The 27935-nt window shown below is 42.1% G+C and overlaps 1 protein-coding gene across 4 annotated transcripts in view; it reads right to left on the bottom strand.

The window, feature by feature from the left end:
- nmbr (neuromedin B receptor) overlaps positions 1–27935 on the bottom strand; it is a 97951-nt gene that overhangs the window by 45952 nt on the left and 24064 nt on the right. For all 4 annotated transcript variants that reach the window (XM_023152701.3, XM_023152702.3, XM_076874197.1 and 1 more), the window contains 2 exons: positions 12270–12411; positions 4744–4959 (listed from right to left, as the gene is read on the bottom strand). In XM_023152701.3, the coding sequence (XP_023008469.2) occupies positions 4744–4959; positions 12270–12389 (336 nt within the window). In that variant the 5' untranslated portion in view covers positions 12390–12411. The remainder of the gene's footprint in view (positions 1–4743; positions 4960–12269; positions 12412–27935) is intronic.

The following is a 27935-nucleotide window of genomic DNA, read 5'->3' on the forward strand; positions in this document are numbered from 1 at the left end:
CCTTCCATCAGTGAGAACTTTGAAGATGAAACGAGGCTGGGTCTTCCAACATGACAATGATCCAAAACACACCGCCCGGGCAACAAAGGAGTGGCTCCGTAAGAAGCATTTGAAAGTCCTGGAGTGGCCTAGCCAGTCTCCAGACCTCAACCCCATAGAAAATCTGTGGCGGGAGTTGAAAGTCCGTGTTGCTCGGTGACAGCCCCAAAACATCACTGCTCTCGAGAAGATCTGCATGGAGGAATGGGCCAAAATACCAGCTACTGTGTGTGCAAACCTGGTAAAGACCTATAGTAAATGTTTGACCTCTGTTATTGCCAACAAAGGTTATGTTACAAAGTATTGAGTTGTATTTTTGTTATTGACCAAATACTTATTTTCCACCCTGATTTACGAATAAATTCTTTACAAATCCTACCATGTGGATTCATGGATTTTTTTTTTCACATTCTGTCTCTCACAGTTGAAGTGTACCTCTGGTGCAAATTACTGACCTCTGTCATCATTTTAGGTGGGGGAACTTGCACAATCGGTGGCTGACTAAATACTTTTTTGCCCCACTGTATAAGTCTCTCCTACAAAAATTATATTTGTCAAATACTTTGTGATAAATAACAGTCCAATGTGATTAACTTATTCTGAGGTGATTCTTTCATCTGTGTTGTACACATAAACCTCTTCTCATCCGCTCCAGCTCCTGTTCAGACCAACCCTGCAGAGCAGAACCAGGCCTAAAATCAGCCGCTCCAGTCCGACCGTGAGAGAAGATCCTCTCCATGGAAGCAGCTTATTTATATCAGGGACCACAACAACAGCAACCCGAGTGCCGGCTGCTTGCTAGATAACATGAAGGGCCTGAAGAGGCTGATGAGTAGAGCTTGAAGTTGGTTGGGTTGACATGATGATTCTGGCTTTTAAACATTTTAATATAAATTCTTTTGTTAGTTTAATTCCTTTTTTTGGCATATTCAGACAACCTCCTAATTTCTCTGTGGTATGTGGAAGCTCAACATTTGAGCCGTCTGTGTTTTCACGTTGTGCAAACTCGACTGGAACCCCTGCAAAATGGAAAAAAGTATTTTATGGCTTTGAGTACAAGACGCAGGATTTGAATATGTAGATGCAATGTAATAAAATACAGCAGCAACCAGACCAAAGTTAAACTTCATAAACGAGTTTCAGCCTTAAACCACCAAGCGCTTCATAAACCAACTTCTGGAAGATGGCACGTTCACTTATTAAACTCCTTCATGAAAAACATGTCTGTGTGTTTGCACACAGATAGTAGCTAAACTAGAAGCATTATCACCTGCATCATTCAAGTGGATGGTACTTGAGCCAGGGTCTCTTCACACAGGTTAACTTTAGTTCCATTAATCATGACTCAGATTTGAGGCAGAATGAAGTGAGTTAAGCTAAAGTGTGTTCAGGTCATGGAGATACAAGAGTCTCAAGACTGGGGTGATACGATTGTTGAGGTTTTCTCTGTTTTCTTCGTATCACTGAGGTCTTTACCTTACAATATTAAGCACCTTTAGGGGACTGTTGTTGTGATTTGGTACAATATAAATAAAACTGAAATTAATAAATACAAATCAAATGTCATTTGCAGAATCGGCTGGTAAGACAGATTTATTGGTATTTTCTGAGTCGTGTTTGACCAATCATGTTTGAGCAGGTTTTGGCTTCTTGCAGGTGGACAGTCTGTGTGAAGAGCAAAAGGCTGAGCACAGGTATTTAAGCTTATCCACCCTCGCTCTCTCCACTCCTTGCATGCTAATCTTCCCACCCATCTCCCTCTCATTCACACACACAGTACAGGGAGTGCAGAATTATTAGGCAAATGAGTATTTTGTCCACATCATCCTCTTCATGCATGTTGTCTTACTCCAAGCTGTATAGGCTCAAAAGCCTACTACCAATTAAGCATATTAGGTGATGTGCAACTTTGTAATGAGAAGGGGTGTGGTCTAATGACATCAACACCCTATATCAGGTGTGCATAATTATTAGGCAACGTCCTTTCCTTTGGCAAAATGGGTCAAAAGAAGGACTTGACAGGCTCAGAAAAGTCAAAAATAGTGAGATATCTTGCAGAGGGATGCAGCAGTCTCAAAATTGCAAAGCTTCTGAAGCGTGATCATCGAACAATCAAGCGTTTCATTCAAAATAGTCAACAGGGTCGCAAGAAGCGTGTGGAAAAACCAAGGCGCAAAATAACTGCCCATGAACTGAGAAAAGTCAAGCGTGCAGCTGCCAAGATGCCACTTGCCACCAGTTTGGCCATATTTCAGAGCTGCAACATCACTGGAGTGCCCAAAAGCACAAGGTGTGCAATACTCAGAGACATGGCCAAGGTAAGAAAGGCTGAAAGACGACCACCACTGAACAAGACACACAAGCTGAAACGTCAAGACTGGGCCAAGAAATATCGCAAGACTGATTTTTCTAAGGTTTTATGGACTGATGAAATAAGAGTGAGTCTTGATCATCAAAGATGAGCTTGTGGGGCCTTTTCGGGTTGAGGATGGAGTCAAGCTCAACTCCCAGTCCTACTGCCAGTTTCTGGAAGACACCTTCTTCAAGCAGTGGTACAGGAAGAAGTCTGCATCCTTCAAGAAAAACATGATTTTCATGCAGGACAATGCTCCATCACACGCGTCCAAGTACTCCACAGCGTGGCTGGCAAGAAAGGGTATAAAAGAAGAAAAACTAATGACATGGCCTCCTTGTTCACCTGATCTGAACCCCATTGAGAACCTGTGGTCCATCATCAAATGTGAGATTTACAAGGAGGGAAAACAGTACACCTCTCTGAACAGTGTCTGGGAGGCTGTGGTTGCTGCTGCACGCAATGTTGATGGTGACCAGATCAAAACACTGACAGAATCCATGGATGGCAGGCTTTTGAGTGTCCTTGCAAAGAAAGGTGGCTATATTGGTCGCTGATTTGTTTTTTTGTTTTTGAATGTCAGAAATGTATATTTGTGAATGTGGAGATGTTATATTGGTTTCACTGGTAAAAATAAATAGTTGAAATGGGTATATATTTGTTTTTTGTTAAGTTGCCTAATAATTATGCACAGTAATAGTCACCTGCACACACAGATATCCCCCTAAAATAGCTAAAACTAAAAACAAACTAAAAACTACTTCCAAAAACATTCAGCTTTGATATTAAAGAGTTTTTTGGGTTCATTGAGAACATGGTTGTTGTTCAATAATAAAATTATTCCTCAAAAATACAACTTGCCTAATAATTCTGCACTCCCTGTATTCTGGCTTGGTTCCACTGTAATTCATTACTCCTCTCAAACTAAAAATCACTGGCTATAATTTTGTGTTGATTTATTTACTTATTTGTTTTTCCTTTTTATGAAACTAGATTTATAGTATGACTACAAACAAAAATGAGCAGAGGGAGCACAAATTCTTAGCCTTTATATCAGCTTGCAACACCAATCCTGCTGAACACGCATTGCTCCCAGAGACAAAGTCATTAGTCTGAGCTCAGTGGGATCTCAGACCAAGTCTGAGGCCAGTCACTGTCACGTCTCAGGCTAAGTTTTAACAACCACAGTTCAGATCCAGAGTGAGGCGAATCAAGTTGAGCGGAAGTTAAATGTGATTAGAAAAATGCAAAGTCGAGAGAGATCTGAGACATTGAGAAACTCTGATTATAGAAACACAAACTGAGTGAAAGCAGCATGTAGTCTGAAGTATGCATGAGATACACACATTTCTGTCACACATTATACCTTTATAAACTCCAGTTTGTGTGTTTAGTCTGATGTAGTTTCTTTGAAACGTCCATTTCTGTCACTTGAAATGAGTGAAACCTTCACAGTGACTCCAGGTAAAGTCTTACTGAGAAGAGAAAAAGTCAACATTAAGCGCGTCAGAGCTGCCGGAGTTTGATCTGAATGTTTTTGTCCAGTCAAATCTCCAAAGAACAAAACAAACCTTGTCTCAGGCTCTGTCAGCTCTGTCAGTGGTTCTGCAATGCTAACAGCTCTACTCACGGTGTGACTGACTGCACTCAGCACAGACAGTTCACGGAAAATAAAAGACTTACAGATGGCGCATAGAATCAGGCTTTTAATGTGGAAAACCTCCAGGAAGTGTCGGTTCCGACTGATGGCTGGAAAGACAGGAAGTAAAAACTTTTCTTTTCAAGAGAAACTCAGAGTGGTGAGTATGACCAGACTCTGATTGCATCAGAGTGATGAAGAACATTAAACTGGACTTTCCATCAGCACTGATTATTGTCAGCATATGCTCTGGAGACACAGCAGGGACTCCCAGCTCTGCCACTCCTTCACCGAGTGTGTACACCTGATCTGACCTGCTGCCGGTTGGGCTTTAATAATTCAGCCTTCCCCTCCGCCTGATCTCTCCTCCATCTGTGAAGATCAAGCTTGTGTAAAGTGATTACTCATTTCGGCTGGCGCAGGCCCTGCGCCGAGCCTCCCTCATGACCAAGCTGTTTACCGAGGCCTCCAAAGCTGCCGAGAACGGGAGGTGTGGGTGCAAAAAGCATCACGTCCGAGTCGATCTCACCTAAACATAACTACAGAAGCTTTATCTCCCCCAAGATTCACAAATCACAGGAGGCTATTAACTCACTTTGCTCCTGCGTGACTTCACAGCTTTATGTTTTCTTTGTGGTCCAGAGAAATTCTCCATGGCACAACGTGACACTCATTCACTCATTCACTCATTCACTCATCATCCAGCAGTCACCTGTCTCTTGGTGTGCTCGCTGACTTCCCCCGGCATGTCATGGGCACTCTTGATGAGCGTGCGGGCAATGTGGTAGTAGTACACAGAGATGATGGCCAGAGGGATGAGGAAGTAAACCAGGAAGATCATCACTGAGTGGATCTTAGGATGCATCTGATTGGACAGCGGGTAGGGCACGCAGTTCACAAAGGTGACATTTGTGTTGTCCCTGTGACCCTGAGAGGAAACAAGGAGAGGAAATTAGGAAAGGAGAGAGGACAAAGAGGAGACAGCAAGGAAAAGAGAGGAGTGGAAAGGAAATAGAACAGAAAGTGTTTTTGTTCTTAGACACATTAAGATGAATAATATGTCCGAGAAGTGCTGAAGGAAGAATGAGGAAATGAAACAAGGAGATGGAGAGGAGGAGATTATGTAGAAAAGTATTCAGTGTGATGAAGACGAGGGAGGAGAAATAAAAAGGGAACAGATAAACAGAGAAAGAAAATCAGTGAAGAGAAATGAAGCAAGAAGGAAACAAATAACAAATACAGGATGGGAGGGGGCAGAATGAAAACCAGAAACTCGTTTCCAACAGCATGGACGCAGCAGGTACACAAACTAAATGTTTCCTCTGACAGAGGAAACGCAGCACGTTAATATTCTATAAATCGCTCAGAAACAACGATCCTGGTTGTTTTGTGTCACCCTGCGTGAGATTGCCCTAATACGTTTCTTACATCAGCGAGCAGAGACATTTCATCAGCTCTCGTCATCCACCATCCCAGCACGAAAACGCAGCAGATCGATGCCCAGCCTGTGGCCACTGGGGCAAGGGGGGAGTGTGAAGACGTGTTCGGGTAAAGGAGGGGAACATGGACTGTAAAGTGAAACGTTTACCACATTATTCTGCAGCGTTTTACCCTCCAATGACATTGCACATTTCTCTCCAGAGGGTCTGATGCTGAGGCCAGTGCAGAATTTTCTAATACTTGTACTAGTACTTCACTAGCTGGGACCACATCCTCAGTAACGATAAGCGATGAACTATGAACTGGTGCTGCGGTTTGAAGGCCTCAAAGGGGACTGGCAGCGGCTCCCGGGCCGGGCAGATCCCCATAGAGCTTGAGAATGTGACGTCATTCAGGGGTAAAACCGCAAAGGATTCTGGGAACTCGTGGCAAGAGGTACTAGCGCACGCAGGCTTTCAATTGAAATTACATTACACAGCGATAAAAAGAAACACAAAAAATGTCAAGAAGCTGTTGTATTATTAACTGCAATAGCTGGTCGCATGACAGCCACTGGAAGCCGACGGGTAAAGAGATCGGTTGTTATCGGATTATGTCGTTGAAGAGAAATTGTTTGAGCCATGTTTCCGAAGTAACAAAGAGGCGACGGATGGCCTGGATTGCAGCCATTCAAAGACCAAATATAACGTCCCAGAACCCTCCAGCTCACAGGTTAGTCTGCTCCAAGCATTTACACAAAGGTAAGTGTTTTGTAGTAGTTAATACTAGGGGTGCAACGATATTCGTATCGATATTGAACCGTTCGATACAGTGCTTTCGGTTCGGTACGCATATGTATCGAACAATACAAAATTTGTAATTTATTTTATCAACTTTCCTTCTGACGATGCTGTCTGTGTTGAGCTCTCAGTGAATCTGCGTTCGACTACTCCGCCTAGGGTCGACAGTGCAGCCTAGGCGGAGTAGTCGAACGCAGATTCACTGAGCGCTCAACACAGACAGCATCGTCAGAAGGAAGAGCGCAGGGAAAGCTAGCGAGACAGAAGTTAAGCTCTCCTTACAACATGGACCTCCCCCACCCTCATTCAGATCTGGCGTTTGGAATTATTTTGGTTTTCATGTGACGTATGACCCTGAAGGTAAGCGAGTCATGGACTAAAGTAAAACAGTATGTTGGATGTGCCATGCAATGCTCAATTACATGGGTGGGAACTAGTGTGTTAGCGCAGTTAGCTCGTTAACGTGTTGGCCGTCTAGCCCCATGCATGGGGCGATCGGCGGTAGCTCGTTAACGGAGATTTGCCGTGTTGTGGCGTTAAGGTCATTTCAACGAGATTAACCTGAAAGCACTAGTGGGAACACAACGAATATGACTGCACATTTACGCCGACATCATCCTAGTGCAAAGACAAAAACAACAAGCATGCTACTAACTTTAGCCGAGTCATTTAGACAGCTGTTTAATATGCTGCTGAGAATATAGCCCAGAAGAAGCGGATAGTATAGCTTTTATTTTGGAAAGAGACATTTCTCTGTAATAAACTCTCTTTTCCAAAGATGAGTGATTCCTCAATCAGATACAGGGCTCGCAATATCGCTAGCCCAACGTCCTGGAGCTAGCGATTTTTTCCAGTCGGGCTACCAAAATCTATCTCTGCCCTGCCCGTCGGGCTATTGTAGGAAGGAAAAATATATGTCAATGCTTTTGCATTCTTTCGGAAATGTAGCTGGGTAATTATGTCATTGGCATCGGTGAGCCACTGTCAATATGTGACATATTGAAATCGCGTTTGAATTTGCGCTTGTTTTTTTTGCTTTCACTTTGCAATCGTGCGAACTGTGTATAGAGAGCGACAGCACTGATCTGTGAGTGATGATAATTTGTGCACCAATTCCTCTGACATCGTCTTATCAATCGTTAGCTTACTGTGCAAACATGACAAGTGAAATCTCCCGCAGCAAGCTTAAACATGTGAGAGGTTGATCGCGCAGAGAATCGCTGAGCTTATGTGAGTGCGTGTGTAAAAGCAGCAGGATATATATTTCACTACGATGACCTGGATGACTGAGAACCTTCACAGACAGATATATATTTCAGTTCTGCTGAGCCAAATAAGACAGGTCAGGGTGAAGAAGTGACAGCCAAAGAAAAGCTTACCACAAAACGGAGAAGTTATGACAAATCAGACTATAAGGCAAAAAGAAAGTGCAGCTTTATGGTTTCATGGACAAAAGAATTTCTGTGGCTGCAATATGACGAGCTAAATAACCAGGGCTGCACATAAGTGGTCCGCAGGTGCGCATTCGCTGTCAAAATAAAAAACACGCACAAGGGTTAGGGTTAAATTTAAAAACTGTACTTTTGAGTTAAAATATATATTTATAATTTTAATAAATGACAAATTAAAAAGGCATGAACATTTTTTTTGTATCGAAAAAATATCGAATCGTGACACCAAAGTATCGAACCGAACCGAACCGTGAATTTTGTGTATCGTTGCACCCCTAGTTAATACGTCATTTTTCTTAACATAATTGGTGATATAGGTTACAAGCAAGTCTGGCGCTGAACAGAAATTGTCGCGTTATGCTCCTTTGTTTATTGTGCATAAATAGTGAATTGTCCTGACACAATATTGTGTTTCGCTTCTGTTATTATGGTACATTGACAAAAACATATACTTTTATTCCCAGGATAAAACAGTTGTTTTGTATCACTAATTGCCCAGTGCGATTACAGTATACAATATTATTGTCACTGCTACATTTCTGTAACACGTACCAGAAATTATTTCCACTAATTAATTACCATTGAGCTCAAAGGTCCTATTAATAAACGGTTAACGAATGTGTATTTATGAAGACGATTTGTGAGACTGGTAAACTTATGATATGTACGATGGTCTTTCGTTCTACACGGTGCATTTCAAGGTCCTGTCCCATCCGTCGGTAAACTGTACCTGGGCTTGTTGCAGTGACCTGAAGTTACTAAACTTCATGAGTGTCATGGCTAGACGGTCCTCACTGATCGTCTTGCCAATTTGTTGTGGTGTTTGTGTGTACTGTGTCGTGTTCTCCTCTCCATCGTTCCAGCCAAGTGGACTCACCTTGGCGGCGCGAGCTGTCGCTCCAGGCGGCGCTACTAGAACGCCATGAGAACATGTTACAACATTTCTCCAAGGAGCAATCAGCGCTAATCCAGGTTGTGACAGAGCTAAAAGGTATGTTGCTATCTCCACCTGGAGCTGCTGGGGGGCCTTTACCATTGCCACCTCCGATCAACGTCGCTGCTGCTTGCCCACTGCCCCCCTCCCCTCCTCCGCCACAGTGTGAACATTTGTTGCCAGTCCCAGAAAAATTTTCCGGAGATTTGGACAAGAGTAGGGGATTTTTAATGCAGTGTGCCCTCACGTTTAGGCAGCAGCCTCAGGCTTACGCCACTGATTGTTCTAAAATCACCCTGATGGTGGAGCTGTTGACAGGTCGAGCCTTGCAGTGGGCACAAGCGGTCCTAAACTCCCAGCCTCAGATTTCCTAAACTGATTTTTTGAGCAAATTTCGAAGTGTTTTTGATAAAGGAACTAACCCTGACAGTGCAGCACATAGGATGTTTGTTTTGAAACAGGGCCGGAGGAGTGTCGCTGACTTTTCGGTGGATTTCTGGATTCTTGCTGAGGAGACTGGTTGGGAGGAAACGGCGCTCCGGGGAGCTTTCTTGAACAGTCTGAACGAGGGACTGAAGCGTGAGTTGGCTTCCAAAGAATTGCCTAAAACCTTGAGTGCATTGATTAATTTATGTATTAAGTTAGACGATCACCTTCGGGAGTTCAGCAAGCGGACACCGGGAGGCGCTGGGTGGCGGACTGGATTACCGGCCCTGGAGTGGAAGGGGACGGACCCGCGGCCAGCGGAAGAGGAGGAGCAGCCGATGCAGTTAGGCGGAGCACGGTTGAGCTCCACAGATTGGAGGAAGAGACGCCAGACGGGTGAGTGTTTTGCATGTGGAAAGAAGGGACATTTTGCTGACGCATGCCCCTCTCGGGGAAACGACCAGGCCCGTCAGTAGCTGTGAGTTTCCTGCGACGTTTGTTTTGGTGGCCCTCTCTTCTCAGGGATGTTCGGGACTACGTTGCGGCCTGCCCTACCTGCGCTCGCAATAAGACCCCCAGTGCCCCCCAGGCCGGTCTCTTGCACCTTCTGCCAGTCCCCAAGCGCCCCTGGTCGCATGTTGCTTTGGATTTTGTCACTGGTCTACCGTCGTCATCAGGTAACACGACCATACTAACTGTTGTAGATCGTTTTTCCAAGGCGGCGCACTTTGTGGCGTTGCCCAAACTCCCGACTGCCTTAGAGACGGCTCGGCTCCTTACCGAGCATGTTTTTCGGTTACATGGGATTCCACAAGACATTGTTTCTGATCGGGGCCCCCAGTTTACTTCCTGGGTCTGGAGGGCGTTTTGTTCAGGACTAGGGGCCTGTGTGAGTTTGTCTTCAGGTTTTCATCCTCAGACGAACGGTCAGGCGGAGAGGGCGAATCAGGAGTTGGAAACCATGTTACGCTGTGTGGTTTCCTCGAACCAATCCACCTGGAGTGACCAGTTGGCTTGGATTGAGTACGCCCACAATTCCAGCACGTCGGCAGCCACTGGTGTGTCTCCGTTTGAAGCGTCGCTGGGGTACCAGCCACCATTACTTGCCATCACTGAAGGTGAGCTGGCCGTTCCCTCTGTTCAGCATCATATGAGACGCTGCAGGCGGGCGTGGCGCGCCACCAGGGCGGCTCTGTTGAGGACGACGGCGCAGAATAAGAGGTTGGCCGATCGTCGCCGCACTCCGGCCCCTGCCTATCGTGTTGGACAGCAGGTGTGGCTCTCTTCCAGGTATATTCCCTTACGAACTGAATCCAAGAAGTTGGCCCCGCGTTTTATTGGGCCCTTTTCGATCCAAGCTGTGTTGAATCCGGTGTCTGTTCGTTTGGCCCTTCCTCGCAACATGAGGATTCATAATGTGTTTCATGTTTCCCAGGTGAAACCGGTCCGGACCAGCCCTTTGTGCCCGCCTTCCAGGCCCCCGCCACCCGCCCGGGTTGTTGCCGGCGCTCCTGCTTATGCCATCACGCGGATTATGGATGCCAGGCGTCGCGGTAGGGGCTTCCAGTTTTTGGTGGATTGGGAGGGGTATGGTCCGGAAGAGCGTGCTTGGGTGCCGCGGTCTGCAATTCTGGATGATGCTATGGTGAAGGAATTCCGCCGCCGGCACCCTGACAAATTTGGTCGGTCGCCGGGAGGCTCCCGTTAATGGGAGGGTACTGTCATGGCTAGACGGTCCTCACTGATCGTCTTGCAAATTTGTTGTGGTGTTTGTGTGTACTGTGTCGTGTTCTCCTCTCCATCCTGGGCATGTGTTTTTCTGCTGGAACATGTACTTCCGGAAGCCGTGGCACGGAACGGCAGTTGACCGGAGGGGAGTGTCCTAAGCTAGAATCATCGCACCTGTGCAGAATTACCTTGCCAGCGCAGACCTATTTAACGGGGCGGTTGAGTCACAACCAACGCTGGAACGTTGAACTAAACCGGGTAGCGTAGTCATGATTAGCATACCCGGTTTGTGAAGGAGAGGACGTTTTCGTTATTGAGCGTGTGTTTTTTCTCATCTGCCTCCAGGGTTCAAGGATTGGAGGAGGAGCCGGCACCAGGAGTTGTTGTGGATTATTACTGCACTGTCACCGTGAGGAGAGGTCGCCGTATCACTGCACTGCCCTTTTTGGATTATAGACTCGAACTGTTAACTCACCTTTTCACTGTAAATAAATCCACTGTCATTCTGCAAGGAGTCTCGCACCTGAGTCCTTTAATCCAATTCACCATGACAATGAGTGTATGCACTCACTCCAAGAACCGTATAATTATAAATATGAGTGTGGTGAAAGTTGGGCAGCACGCTAACGTATTTTGTCCACTCTGTGTGCTCGTACGGGTCTAACCCTTTCACTCGATTGATTTTTTCCTCGTATCTTTTCTTTGACTTTTCATAAAGTCTGTCTTTGTACGGACCGGCATTGTTCTCCTTTGTTGTGTACATAACTTTTTTGGGGCACAAAGATAAAGCAAGAAGGTATTGGAACCGGAGAATGAACGTTTTGCGGTGCTGCAAATGCTTGCGTTTGATGCGGTACTTGGATTGTTTTGCCACGAGTTCCCGGCATGCAATGCGCGAAAGTCACGTGGTCTGTCAAACTCTATGTATTAACGAGAAGTGAAAGAAGGAAAATGAGAAGAGAAGGGAAAAAAAAGGGGGGGCATGAATATATATATAGCCTGAGGCCGGAAGGGGCGTGAATGAGGCGTGGTCCCGCTCCTGAAATTGATGATGATAGGTGGTGGTTCAGGAGCATTCAGACCCGCACTAGCACACACAGAGATAGTTTCTACCCACAAGCCATCAGGCTTTTGGACTGCTGACATTCTGCACACACTATTACACACTCACTACAACTACTGGACTCTACACACACTGTCACTTTAACCACTTTAAAATCCTCACTGCGCAAGTTTTTTTTCACAAAATGTAAATACCAAATAACTGTCTTAAATTCTCTTAATATTTTATAGTTTAGTATTTTGTTATTTGTTGCTGTAGTTGTAGTTGTTGTCGCCTTGTTCATGTAAAGCTGAGGAGAATGAGCCAAAGAATTTCGTTACGGGTAAATGTGGCTACACTGTTTATCTGTATATGACAATAAAACTTGAAACTTATAATACTAGTACTGTTTGCAGGAGTTGATGTACGTTATGGTACCTGCATGGAGACGACTTGGGAGAAAATAGCCTCAGGAACAGCCAGCAGGACGGAAAGCAGCCAGATAGAAACAGCTTTCAGACACGTCCAGAAGACAGCGCTGGATGTCTGGATGTCCATGGGGTTTACTATGGCCTTATACCTGCAAGGGATGGGGGGAAATGTCAGTAAAACGTTTATGGAATAAAACAATAAGAACATGATAAAACACTTTACATGTACCCAGGTAACGAAAACAGTTAACTTATTTAAAATCTTATGTGAAAGAAAAACATTTACAGCCCAGTTCACACTTTAAAACGGGCACAAGCTGCTCTTCATTGTGGACACTGATGAAACATCAGGGTAACAGCAGCAAACTTAAAGTCTTACACTTTCTCCACAAGTAGCTCGCTCCCTCACTGCTCCTCTCCAGTCTTTTCATTCTTCCCATTTTCAGCTACCTGATTCCTCACACCTTCCAAACTCCCCTCATTCCAATGATGCAGTAATTGTCCATGTAATTGTAACATGCCCAGCCATCCAGCTAAGGAAATCGCACAAAGTTGATTCTGTTCATCTGGACGTAGCATTTTCAGCGGGAGAAACATTTTGTCTCTCATCCAAGTGACTTCTTCAGTCTCAAGACTGCAGAACACAACATTTTCAGTCATTTGTAGATTTATGTTTAGCATCAATAACTTTTAGATTTGTTTTCTGTGTGATTTTCAGTCCATCACATCACTGTGGACGAATTCAAGCTCAATTTTCTGTGGCATTATGTTAAAACACACCTAAACACTCCAGATCAGCAAACTGCAAAAACATTTACAGTTTTACTTATGCCTGTTAAGGATCAACTAACCAAATGCATTTACAGGTATTTGCTCCCTCCTTACAGTAAGGGTTTCTTTGTCTACACAGAGACAAAGAAACTGAAAACTGTTTTCACATAGCTGTATGTCTCAGTCTCTGCACACAGGGATGAAGAAACATGGAGATTTGCTTTTGTAGTCATAACAGCTAAAATATTCATACTTTAAGGCTTGTTTGAAGGGTGGGAATTTATTTAAATGACTGTAAACATCAACTAAATAATTCAGGGGTTAACTCTGTTTGCTGTGTAGCTGCTGGTTGGAGGAATGATGTCAAATGTTTAAGTTGGTGTTCATTTTATCCAACTTCCAAAGGACAATGTGAGACATCTGCAGGCGTTTTCATTGGCTTCTGGTGTCTGACAGCATTATCTCAATGATAATCACATACTCCTGGCTCTCTGTTATCATATACCTGCTGCAGCTTCGGTGTCCTTTCCTCTCTGATCAGCTGCCAGGTTTTGCCTCCCTGCCTGTTTCTTGACTTTTCTCCTGCCCTTTTGCTCCACTCCCTTCTGATTCCTGCCACTCTCACACTGACTGAAGCTCATCCACTCACTTTGCCCCTCGGTCATTTCTACCTGTTTTTAAAAGTAGTTTCAACTTCCTATCTGCCGCTGTCATGCATTTGATGACTGCACTGCACAGACAGATTAACATCCCAGTGAAACTGGAAGATAATAACGTTAAGAGAGATGCACCTCATCTGAACAATGAAATGAACTCTTATCAGTCTAAGATGCAAATAATATAATTTGACCTACTGTTCACTTCTAAATATTTACAACCCTCAGATAGATATAGATATATAGATATATATACTTTATTTTTTTACATTTCACACTTTCTACACATCAGTATTTACCTCTTCAACCTCTTTGATGAGAACATATTCATCAGAAAGAACTCATAGTGATAATTAAGATTAGCCACTGCAATATTGTTAGACCTCATCATTATAATGCTGAGGATGGTCAGGTCTCATATCAGGCACACTTTACAATTACTAACAATCTGTTTTAGAATGCAACACCAAAATCAAGAGTAAAACTGTGTTCCAATAAGGGCAACAAGATTAGACCCGTTAGTGCTACAACACCTAGGCTCAGAGTTACAAATCATCTATGAATGAAGACAAATATGAACTCACAGTACTGAGTGAACAATCAGCTAAAGAAAATCCACACAGGAGCTCAAAAGACTACCAAAACAAAACAGGAAGTGAGGAACTATAACTAACCAGGACAGTGCAGACACATGAAAACACTTAACCCTCCTGCCATCCTTTAAAAAACTCACACCCATCACCCTAGGGACCATTCTCAGCCACGCCATAAAAAGACCATATATCCATATTTTATTCCACTTTAAATTAGCCAACCTTGTAAAACTACTTCTCCCTGAAATATTCATGTAAAGTTTTAATTATATTTTCGTTGTTTTAACCCTTCAAATCCCAGTGTTATTACATGAGCGCCCTGTGTTATAAGCCCCAAAAACCAAAAAACGAAACTAAATATTTCCACAAAAAACCAGTTGAAGTAATATGTGATTGTCATTATAAGTAGGCCTTTAGATGGACCAAAGATTGGCACCAACATACATTTTGACCTGCCATTATTTTTTTTGCATTTTTTTTGCAATTTAAAAATTAAAACTTCAAGGCCCTGAGTCTTCATTGACATCCAAGAAAAGAAGAAAAAATAAAATCATATGATGATAATTTGGGGTTGAAAAATAGCGTTTATAATGGAAGTCAATGGGCAGAAAATGGTCCCCAGGGTGATGGGTGTGGGGATTTCTGCTGCTCAGCCATTTTAGGCTGATTTAAGGAATTCACACTGGAATATTAACATTGACAGGTAAAAACTATCCTGTGGCAAGTTTGGTTATCAGCCATTTAACACATAGCAGTGGCACAAAAAGGTCCCAAGAAGGCAGGAAGGTTAACATAGGCAAAATGACAGAATAGAGACACACAAAGAACTTGACACTTAAAGACAAAGAGTGCATCACAATCAAAAGCAAACACAAGCAACAAACACATAGGAGCATTAACACCACACCCATTAGAGACAGTTAAAATGTTAAAATATGTTCAACAAAGAGTGTATTTCTTTCCTTGGTATGTTTAATCAGAGTGTTATAGCTAAACATGTAATGAAGGCTAAAGAGAAAGGACAATAAACACAATGCTTTTTCATTTAAATGTATTTATATTCTCTATCCGCTACTTTCATATGTGCATCAGATAAACTGTTGATGATGCTCCTTGTGTGACATTAAAACCTTCCACAAGAAGAGATCACTTAAAGAAAACATGTGCTCAACACAAATCTTGTAACTTTTGTTTTTATGCTTATCAAGATATTCCAGCTTTTCCACATCAGCAAAGCATTAAAACGTCTTTCATATTCTATTTGAAAATGGTCATAAAACAGCTGGAAACAGAGCTAATGCAAGCACAATGACGCATACTTCCTCCGTGCGGTGCCTGTAAAGAGTCTCCCTCTATTGAAGCAAACAATGCTGAAAAAAATGGGCTCATTGCTGAAGGTAAGCGGTACCCCCGACCCTGTTAGTCTTCATCAAACTCATACAAACACAGGTGAAGCACTTTGCAGCAGGTCTGAAGAGTACACCTCCAATGGTGTATTGCTTCCCTGTGCAGTAGAAGCAGTTTAGTCCAACCTGTGGCCGTGAGGAGGAAGTCCAACAGTGGATGCGAGGGACTGAAGGATTCAGCCCTGAAATGATTTTGTATTATTCTGCAAAATGAACAGAATACTAAAAAAAACTATTTAACTATTTCTATGAAAACACAATTTCAAATTAGACATCAAGGTCCTGCCACTGTGCAAAGACTAAAAATCATTACTGCATTAACCATTGATCACACTTCATATTTTCGCACTGAATGCAAACATAAATCATTTAATAACCACGTCATTTTCTTTTGCTGGCATTAGTGGCTCCAGTCTCTTTGTTACTTAATGAGAAACCACATCATCCATCGGGTGGCAGGGGAGGGGACGCAATAGTACTTTGTCACACTAATCACAATTATTCTTTATGTGTAATCGTGGAGCTGAATTTTAAATTCCTCATTAGGCCAAGCAGATCAGTCATTCAGCTGACAGGGACACAGCAATTTTTTTTTTGACACTGTAATTTTTATTGATAGTTTTGTCACAGTTTAAACATAAACATGTATTGCATTACAGGAGAAATAACCATGCAAGCACACAGTCAAAACAAACAGAACTAAAGCAAACAAAAGGTGTGGGTGCCAATTCTAATCAACTACCGTATGCATGCCTGCCTTTACTCCGCAGCATACATACTCCAGCTTATATACGTACTTTTATACGGGCATGCATCAATAGATATACAGAGTTATAGACCTTAAATGTTTTGTTCTTTTTCTTGGTGCCATAAAATGTCCACTTCTCCCACTTAGCAACGAAAATATCTTCCTTTAATCTGAAAATGTAAGTCATTTTTTCCATTGCATAGATTTCTCCAACAATATTTAACCAGTCTTTTGAAGAAGGCGGATCCAGTTTGTACGGGACACAGCAATTTATACCAGTGACCAACAGCCATGCGTTATTTCTCTCTAGCTGGATGAGGACGGCTGTTAGTTTTGATAGAGTTCTATGAGACTGCTGACTTTAGGTGGGGAAAATACAAATAAGCAAAACACATCTACAGAGAAACAAGAAGTGGAAGAAGTTCCACTTTATATCACCACGTTCTGTGCTTTCTCTGCATCAAAGTTAAACTTTTTTGTTTTTAACATGTGTTGATGATGCTATTTTGATAGCCCTTCTTGAAGCACAGGTTTGCATTAACTTTGCCACACTGAGTTGGTTTTAATTTTCATCATTATCTGAAATCTGTGGTGTACCCCAAGGTTCAATTTTTGATTGATTATTTTGATTTCTCTTGACACTAGTTGTCTTTGGAAATTGATCTAACATCCCATCGCATTCCCTGCTATGCAGAGGACAAAGGGATCCTTTTGTTTTAGCTTGTCCCTGGATTATCACCTGCTGAAATAGTGAAAAGAAATTGTGAAATGCTGTCTGAGGCATTTAGAGGTTATATCAGATGTCACTTTGATCTGTCCCATTAAGACCACCCTTGTCCACTAGTTTGATAGCATAAAGTTAAATAACAATTTTTTTAATAGTTTCATTTGACCTGAAAGGAGCTGCTCTGTCTTCCTTCCTCCAATTAAAAAACATTATCGATAAGTTGCTTTAACCCACCAAGGTGAAAAGAGTCAGCTTTTATTTTCTTGAGGTTACAATACTGCAGTTCATGCCACACATTTCCTGTAGGTTTTTAGAAACGATTTTCAGATTTTACTGATAACTTCTAAAGCATGTCTGAGTCCTGCCTAAAACTATAGGGCTAAAATGTTGAACCTGTGAACCAGTTTGCCTCAAATCAGTCTGGAATATTAGCAAGGTTGGTTAGCAATATCTATCAACTGAACACTTGCATCATACAGACAGACACTGGCACATTAATGCTACGTAACAGAAATAACATCCAGAAAATTCACTCATTAAAACTCCAGCAAGCAGTATTTGCCAAACAAACAGCATTAATACAGTACAGTGACTTCAATTAGCTAAATTAAACAGCCGCACCTGTTAGCTCAAACCTTAGACCTTAGCAAAAGTAAAATAAGAGATTTTTGTCATGATACGCTATGTAGCAGACAGGAAAGGATAGCTTAATTGCTAGAACTCACAGAAAATACAAAGCAAAACTGAGCCAGACATGCATCTTTTGAGCCAAAAGAAACACCCCCAGAGGAGTGCACCATGAAGAAAAACAAAGACCTTTGGAAAACTGAGGCATTAAATAGACACATGAGGTAGTTAGAAAGAAAGGACACACTGGGGAAAATGAGACACAGCTGAACAGAATCTAACAAGACAGGGGGACAAAATAAAACAGAAAGTAAAAAACCTGAGAACAACTACACCCAGGAAAACTTCCATGGAAATGGAAAACAAGGGGAAAGTCAAGAAAAACAACAAGACACTACACCAAATAACCCAAGGCAGAATACTAAGTGAAAAACAGACATGAACTGAAACTCGAGGACTAAATCATAACCAAGAACCTAGACCTAGGACCCACATAACCAAAAAGATAACTGAGGACAGAGAACAGCAAACTAGAAAAACTGGATCAACAACCCAGGAACCATGACATTTATGAAATAACAGTTTTTATATCAAAATGTAAGAATGTTTATTTCAGCTGTAATACTTGGGAGCCTATCCAGACTGACTCACTTTTGGAGGCAGCAAGTGTCCATCAATGAACTTCAGTTTTTGGCACTTTTTAGCTCTGTGTTTCAGCCACAGAGGTTTATTCTTGGTTATGAAATAAACATACTGACTTGTGACCATGTTTATGTTCAGTCTGTGGTAATTATTCAGGTGTTCCAGTAAACTGTCACTGTGAAAAGCTAGCATGAGCATAAGGCATGATATTAGTTGGCCATGCTGTGGTTCGTCTAGGGCAGTGGTCCCCAACCCCCGGGCCTCGGACCGGTACCAGGCCGCGAGAGTTGAGGCTCAGGTCTGAAATGTATGGTTTTCAGGGTTTTTATCGGTTTTCAGCGTTATTTTGTTATTGTTTTTATCGTTAACTCTGTTTCCCTCAGTCTTTTCACGTGTGTTATGAATAAATCGTCTTTTTTTCGGTACCAATACTAGTTTTATTTTGTTGTATTTATCCGCGACACCTTAAAGGCCGGTCCGTGAAAATATTGTCAGGCATAAACCGGTCCGTGGCGCAAAAAAGGTTGGAGACCGCTGGTCTAGGGTACCATAACCAAATTTAAAATAAAGATTCAGATTCAGAAAACATAATTTATTCCACAATGGGCAATTCTGTTTGTCAGTCCAGCATTATAATGGATAGATAAATGAAATAGATTAAAGAAAAAATAAAATAAACACTTATAAATAATATAGAACATAATATAGAAGTCTAGCATTCAACATTCAGTTTGCCAGTGAGCAGCTTGACGTTGTGGTCTCCGAGCAGAACTCCACACATCAACCTATTCATAACCAGATGAATAAAAACAAAGAGCCTCTCTTGACATTTATCAGCCGAATAGAAGAAAGTATGAAAGAATTTGAGAAGTGCTTTGTTTTTCTAAAGGCTGCATGATAGCACTGACCTGAGGGCAATAAAACAAATTCATGTGAAAGAGCATGCTCAGATCAATGAATGAAACCTTTTACTTTCTCCCAAATGGAGCTGAGATCTTTGATCTTGGAGTTTCCCAATGCTATTGAGATAATAATAATAATAATAATGGATACTTTATTGATCCCCATGGGGAAATTACTTGTTTTTCTCTGCATTTGACCCATTCACTCAGTGAAGCAGTGGGCAGCCCACTAAGCAGGCGGGGAGCAGTGTGTAGGGACGGTACCTTGCTCAGGGGTACCTCAGGGTAGCCGTTAAGTGGATTCGAACCGCCGACCTTCCGATCATGGGGCGACCACTTTACCTACTGAGCTATCCCTGTCCTTCACAGAAAGCCCACTGCAGCACATGAAAGAAAATGTTAAAAGACTTTCTGTAAAATAATAAAGAAATGACACAAGATATTTTTAGAAATGGTAAGAAATAGTGTGCAACAAGTAAATTCTTTGTTTTCCTTGTTTAATCACTGACTTTGTCTGCATCGGATTTACACTGATATTTATTTCCGAGTATCCGCAATTTAGACTTTTCCGCGGTGTATGATTCCAGCTTTTGGCGTACTGCTGTCATTCTGGAAATCATTGATTATTTTCTTAGTATTAATCACATTAAGGTCAACAAGTTTTCATTACACCACCTGAGCAGTGCAGGCAGAACACCACTATGACCTCACGGTGAACCCTGAAGAGGAGACTGCATGGCCATCAGAAAATGGCCAAGAAGTTTTGTATAAGCCGTGAGACCAGTTTTCCCGTGCTTCACTCGCGTACGTCAGTTTGAAGAGGAAAAAGAACTCCACAGGACTCCGATGTGAAAAGATGTAACAAAAAAAATTTTCCACAGTTTGCATCTTACAGGAGTGGTCAGGTTTAACTTATCCTCAACAAAATAACCTACTACGGTAGGAAAACCGTGTGGCTCTGTTCTACCCTGCTGCCGCCTATAGCTTATGCCGTGTTAACTCTTTTTCTCTCTCCCCCCTCCCGCACCACATGCCCTAATTTGCATACATCCGTGATGCCCGGATTTTACTATAAGCACGAGTCTTTAAGGCACATGTAATCATGGTACTACGTAACCAAACCAACACAGCAATAAAATAATTTTAGTTCCACCATAAACATGCATTTACTTCCTAAATTATTAATTACACAAACAAGCTTAACAACAGCGAAATATAAATACTAAAACATATGAACTATCTTAACTTGGCTCCCACAAGTTTGTAGCTATCCGTGTAGATCAGGGGTTGGGACCTCCAGGCCTCAAGAGCCAGTGTCCTGCAGGTTTTTAAACAACACCCTGGGTCAACACTCCTGAATCAAAATATTAGTTCATTACCAAGCCTCTGGAGAACTTCAAGGCATGCTGAGGAGGTCATTTAGCCATTTAAATCAGCTGTGTTGGATCAAGGACACATCTAAAATCTGCAGGACACCGGCCCTTGAGGCCTGGAGTTCCCCACCCCTGGTGTAGATGATAGAGGCAGAGGAGAAGGAACACAGGCTTGTGGAAAGCCACAGACAACCAGTTACAGAAACCTGCTGAATGCTATCAGTTAAAAAGTGTAATATATTCTGATCCACAGGGGCTTTATCTGCAAATCAAAATGCTCATGTGAGATTTTGGTTTTCCAAGATGCTTATGTGCTCTGTCTAGAATGACAAACAAACTGCAGTGGATCTAATCTGACATCAATCATGAACAACCTCATCTTTTATGATTATGACTCATTCGAGGTGTGAGAGGCTCCCTCAGCCTGGAAACATTATTTAAGAAGTCGGATCTTTTTAAAAATGAGGAAAAAAAGAATTAAATGTGTTTGTCAGGTCAGCAATAATCCACAGCATGTAAAGAAATGGATTCCCTTGTTTTACAAAAGCACTGGTTTATGGATGCCATTCATTTTATTCCCTGCCGAGCTGCTCTGCGCTCACTGCTAAAGTATCGTTTTTCAGTTTTATTTCGATATGGATTTTTGGCCTTTCTGGTTTCATTCCTCTCTTCTCTCAAGACAGGAGCAGGAGTATGAAAGAAAACTTTTTGGCTCCTCTCTGCAGTTAAAATCTGTCCGGGGGGGGGACGGGACTCTCTCCTGCTTCTGTACAAAATCATCTCTACAAAGATGCTGCACTAAGTCTCTGTCCTGCTGTTGCTTGTGTTAAACTGTCAGAATGTTAATAAAAAGCAGACTTTTTCCAGAGCTGGTGTCACTGTGACCCCGTCCAGCATGTCACAGATTTGCGTTGTGACTCGGTACAGTTTCATATTCAGGACTCAAACCTGGTCTCTCTCCCCTGCTGTACATTCAGTGACTGACAGACGGGCTCAGGGGGATTTTGGACTGGTCTGCACAAAGATTCATTCATGGACCTCACACTCACCCATAAATCTTACATCATATCACTGTAGCGCACTTCATGTTTTATTAATGCAATCATTTATTTTTTATTTATGTCATATAGGAGCTCAGAGTTTAAAGCCGTGTCCCCAGGCTGAATAAGCTGGATGGCAAAAAATGGATATAAAGTACAAGATGATGCAGATGTATTTAGGATGGTTAAAATGGGGGTGCACAGATGTAACCCAAACAGAAAACATAGTTTTAGTGTGAGAAGAAGTGAGAGAATCATCTTCTGCTCTCAGGGTAGATCGTGACACAAGTTGCCCTTTTTTGAAAGTCTTAATTTGGGTGTCCAAATACAACATTTTTGGGCCATATACGCAGACGCCGTGTGCTCTGTTAGGATGTGAAATTGAATCTAAAATCTTTATTTCTTGTCTCAGGGCAAGTTTGACATCCAACATGAAATCACAAAGTATTCGGTGCCAGAAATCAGCGTGAGACCCATCTGGAAGCTTTCCGGGCATGTCAGATCGTCAATGTGAGATCAGCCAAAATTAAATCATGTTTGGTTTTTGATTTCCGTTCTGAAGTCTCCTCCCACTCGTTTTCAAGTCTTCATGTGGGACGGTCTTTGTATTTTGTTCCTTATTCTGCTTTTCAGGATTAGCTTCCATTTAGGTTTTTCAATTTCTGTTTTCAAGAGTAAGACCTCATGTTTCTTGAATAATTACCATTATTTGAGTAATGCTGGCTCTATAGCGACAGCTCTATGTCCTCAGTTGTTATTCCAGCGTTCCCGTGGCTCTCTGTGTATTGTGTCTGAGTTTTCTTGTCCTTGTTAAGTTTGGTCCTCTTATTTCCTGTTTTACTTACTTTTACTTGTTGTCAATTTCTCCCATGCCCTGTCTTGATTTTTACTTTCTATCTATTCATTTCCTTGATTGTGTTCAGTTGCCCCTTGTTTCCCTGCTGTTTTCAACTCTCCTGATTAGCCCTCAGAGTGTATAAATAGTCCTGTCTCTTCTTGTTCTTTGTCAGAGCATCTGTTTACCTGCCTTCATCGGCGGCCTGGCTAATCACTGAAATGCTAGATTTTTCCTTGTTGCTTGACTTTCCATCAACTTAATAAAAGGTCCATTTTTTGTTACTTTCTGCCTGACTTTTAGAGTCCTGAGTTTGGGCCCTCAACCTGCAATTCACAACATCATCCCAGCAGGACAGATGCTTTTCTAAAGTCTGGCTTTTATCCAGTGACTGTGAACAACAGAAGCTGTCATCACAGGTCACCTGCAGCAAAGTTCAACTCAGCTAAAGATGATTCTCAGAGTTTCTGCTGGTGTTATTTTTCAGTTTCATGCAGAGGAGAATATGATAGTTTCACCTGAGTCTCACAAGTATACTGTGACTCAAAGAGATGTGAAGATCTATGGATATATCCATGCTGATGCAAAAAGATAATTACCAGACAGAAGAGTGGCTTCATTATCAGTGCAGTGTTTTAACATAGTTTATTTGTTTCATTTCCTCTCTCTATTAACACATCCCACCAAAACTGCCGTGCTTCTGCAGATTTAGTTTGTTGGGATCAGATCACTCTAATTAAAAATAAGTATATTTAGTGGCTGGACTACATATTTTTCTAGGTTATCCTCTGACAGGGGTCATCGTCCATAAAACCAATAAAACAGAGCTTTTAGTGGTAAATCATCTTTTCCTAAACCTTTAAAGAAGGATTGACTGTTGCATGCTCAGTCATTCAAGTAAAGAAACCCCATCAACGTCTAAAATGTCAGAGAACAAGACACCAATAAAGCAACTGTAGTGAGAACTGTGTTTGTTAACTTACTGAAACCTTTTGGAATAAACTTTTTGAAAAATCTCCAGAGAGCAGTTATGTGTCCCTCAAACACAGACCAAAACACCACAATGTAATTTCCAGGAAAACAGGTTGTGTAATTATGAGTCAACTCCACTGCAGAGTACAATATCAACAATGTCTGATTTAATTTCTGCTTTAGAAGATAAAAACAAACTGAGTGGGAACCTTCAGCATTTATCTCAGTTGTTTATACAGAACAAGTCTGAAGAGACTCTCACGCTACAAGCGACCTTCTGCTTCTGAAACCCTTCATTCATCACACCTGCTGGATTCATACCTGCTTCATGTTATTCTAAACTTTAATCTATTGAGATTGACACAATGCTTCACATTCATTTACGTCAGGAAGCTGTTGTTGGTAAGAGCAGTGTGGTGGTGCAGTTTCAAGTTGAGAAATGACTTGAGAGGCGCTCAGTGCATCACACTGTGAAGCAAACAGATTTTCAACAAGTCTGTCCAGCAGCCAGATTTTCTCTTGCTGGCTGACTGTTACTTGGCTCATTTCTACCTTCCCTCCACAGATGGATTCTGTAATCAGCTAAACATCTCCACGGTTGTGCGTGGATACTGTATTTTAGCATTCTCACAACTAACAGAGGAGATGGCACATACGAAGCAAAATGTTGACAAGCTAATCTTGTCAAGTTTTTATTTGTTGCCGCTACATAGGCTGAACATCTCATTGCACCTCCTAGGCCAGAGTGGACTTGGAGGGAGAAAAAATCTTTGGAGAGATGAAACCAAGATGAACTGGGCAGAGAAAGTATGGAGAAGGAGAGAAGAATGTCACATCATCTGTCAAAGTCTCCTCCCACTCATTTTCAAGTCTTCATGTGTGACAGCCTATCATGCCAGAGCGTGTAAGGCTGTCACCAGAGCCAGTGGAGTCCAGTCATTAGTACCAATGTGACTGCTGATAGAAGCAGGGAACGGTTATATTTAAGATATCTGGCCAATCAAAATCATTTGACTTTGGACTGCAGCGTTTTAGATAAGAGTAGTCATGTGACCTTTTTTTCCTATTTTATAAAGCTGTTTGTCACCAAACGTCATTAACCAGAGAAAGCACTCCAGTTCTAGAGTTTTACCTTTTCCCCTATCACTCATACAGTTAAGTCTTATTTCAGAACAGATTCAGTAACAGGACACATTAAAATAAACCTGTTATGAATATACGAAAGGAAAAATGTAGGAAATAAACACTGACAAGCTCTCAAGAATATTTTAAGAATAGACTAAAATATATATATTTAAAATATTCTCTTAGAAATTAGCTAAATTTAGAAGAGAACCTAAAAATTATTTAAATACCAGTAAATTCAGAATAAAATATGTTAATAATTTTTAAAGTCAGTTAAAAACCAAGATGTTATACTTCTAGTTCAGCTTTTGAAGAGATGGCTCCACACTTTCTTCAAGCACTTTGTTATGATGGAGAATTCAAAGCTCGGTCCCTCAGGGAGCAAAGCAACTTGAAACCAGAACATTTCCACCACTGCAGGTGCTACGAGGTTCTTGCATGAATAGATTTTCTGCTGTGAGGCTGCGAAACAACTGCACGAGGGAGAAGTTTTCTGACAGAAAAAACACAAAATATCCGCTAACAGCTTGAAAAGACTGTGAATGGTGGCCTGTCTTTGAGTTAGCCCTTTGACAGACTGACGACCTGTCCAGGGTGTAACCCGCCTCTTGCCCTATGGCAGCTGGGGTTGTATCCAACCCTTCCACGACCCTGAATGAGACAAGTGGAAGAAAAGGAAGTCAACAACTTCTAAAGGTAACGATGGATAACTAACTGTTGGTCTCACTTGGGCCCAAAGCCCTGACTCCTGGTTGAAAGTGCTTTATTTGACATCCATCTACTGAATACATACGCTTCACTACTGTTTCTCCCACTGTGGGATGAGCTACGTCTGTACTTTCCCAACGTCTTTTTCCCTCTGGATGCATGCTGTGACATCACATGCCTGTGATTAGAATAGCAATTCTGAAGCTGGAGTTAAAGTAAAAAGGGGTCAGCTGCCAAACATGTCTGCTATAACTGCGACCACACACATGATTCATCTGTCCAGAGGTCATTATTCACAATCAAGATTATGGGCTTGCAAGACTGGAAAATTATACATAATCACAAAATTACATGTAAATGACATAATGCTATATATGACATGATTTCAGATTTCTCTTAGGTTAATATGGGTGATAATCATGCTGAAACAATGACTGTGGCAGTTGTGTCACAAACATTCAACAAAAAGGCAACTCCTCTGCGATTTGTTTCTCAGAAGCCCCTCAGAAATGTATCTCAAAGCCACAGGACACCAGCACGTTTAATCTTACCTTCAGATTCCTAATTAAACAACACTGAGCAATCCCAATCTGCGCCCTTTCAAAGTGCAGACATATGATAAATGGTAAATGGCCTGTATTCGTATAGTGTTTTACTTAGTCCCTATGGTCCCCAAAGACATATGATAAAACAGTTTTTCTTCAAGTCATGCCCCACAAAAATAATTTAATCTCTTAACTAAAAGCTTTGAGGGTCATGAGTAGATTTTAGAGGAAATGTTTGGCTCTGAATATAACCGATACACACAGCTCCAGACTTCGAAGACTTGACACTTTCCCTTAAAGTTCAAGTTTTAAAAATAGATCCTTTCTCAGCAGGATGAGCACACCTTCTGTCTGCAGCATGATGGACTTAAAATGAACACTTCCATGCCTGAATGACACTAAAAACACAATTATGGTCGACTCTGAGCGCCAAGCTTTGACTTTGAAATCATTCTGTTTGTTCTCGCACGACTTCATCTGCTGACCGCCGAGGACCATAAACGTCACCTGAAGCTCTTCTGTGTCTCTGCAGCAGATACACGGTTCTTTGTTCCATTAACAGTTCTTGACATCCATACATGGCCTTTACATGGCCCCTCCTACCAAAACACAAGTTACTACAGCAACTACACCAAGAACATCCACAAGTTATGTTTTTTTTTAAGGATTTGTTATGAAGCTATAATTGCATCCCAGAATACCTCCAACACTCTCAGCGTGTGAAGGAGGCAATTTCCTGGACTTTGCCGCCCCGCTGATAAAACCACAATGCTGGTCAGTCGTGAGTCATCCTGCGGCTGCATACACTGACCAGCTGCTGTGTGAATTTGTCCTCACACAACAGTAAATCATCCTCTTCAGACACATTTACACAACTGGAAATGCTTGTTGAGTTTAGTGCGGCGAGTCGCGTGACCTGGCTTCTGTGAGAGCAGTCTGCAGTTCGGGCTTTGCGGTTCAAGGTGCTGTGAAGGACCAAAGCTAAAGAAAAGGTGCTTTCACTGACACCGAAATAAAACTGTCAATAGTTTTACAGTCAGCAGAGGAAGACTGAAGACGTGGACTGGAAAATAAATAAATTGTTGTTTTGACTCGGGCAGCCTCAGAGAGAAGGGGGAAAAGTGTAAAGGCCCTTTGAGAGAAGCGAAGAAAGCAACACCTTAAAAAATAAATCAGTCAAGCCAGCATGGGTCCTCCCCCAGAAATGTCATTATTCAGCAACACAGTTGTTGACCAGCTGTGGGTTTTTGGTCCAGCTGCATGTCCTTGTCAGCTGCTCAGAAGTTCAAAAAGACATCAGACAGAATTAAAACTTCCCGTTCGGCTCCCAATCGATCATCTGTCCTCCATTTTAAAGGCATTTTTTTTCTTTTTTTAGGGCTGCCATTGCTCGCATCCTTGTTTCAGCCCACTTTTCAACCAGTCAGCATTAAGCTGCACATAGCGTAGTCCACACTGAGCTACAGGCTGCTGGGGTTTTGGACAACTGCACACAAGCATGGTAGGGTAAGTTTGAAAGTGCCCTGCGTAGGCAAATACGTATACAAACTGATATGTATGCTGAGCCACGAGTCACAACAAGAAGGCAGCTCACGCGTAGATGTTGTACTGACTAAGCTTTTAGTTTAGTCCTGGGGTTAGTATCTTGCCCAAGGATATACGGCACGCAGACTCGAGCAGCCAGGGATCGAATCAACAACCTTCTGATTAGTAGGTGATCTGCCTCCTGGTGGCAGGTTAAAAATAAGATGTCAGACTTTCATTCGTGCATCTCTGGATGGATGTGAAGTGATGGATAAGGATAAGCTTTATTTGTCGGTTGCAGTTGCCTGCAACTGAGATGACAGACCTAGTCGACCATACATACAATATACAAACTTTACATTGGGGAGACAGGTCAGGCTAAGTAGCAAAAAAGGATAGACAATGAAATATGTGATACATATAACACAACAATTCAGGAGAAAAAAAGGATTTCTGCTCATAATGACTCAACAAGGAAG

Source organism: Maylandia zebra, linkage group LG15, assembly GCF_041146795.1.
Source record: "Maylandia zebra isolate NMK-2024a linkage group LG15, Mzebra_GT3a, whole genome shotgun sequence".
In the NCBI taxonomy this organism is placed as follows: Eukaryota; Metazoa; Chordata; class Actinopteri; order Cichliformes; family Cichlidae; genus Maylandia; species Maylandia zebra.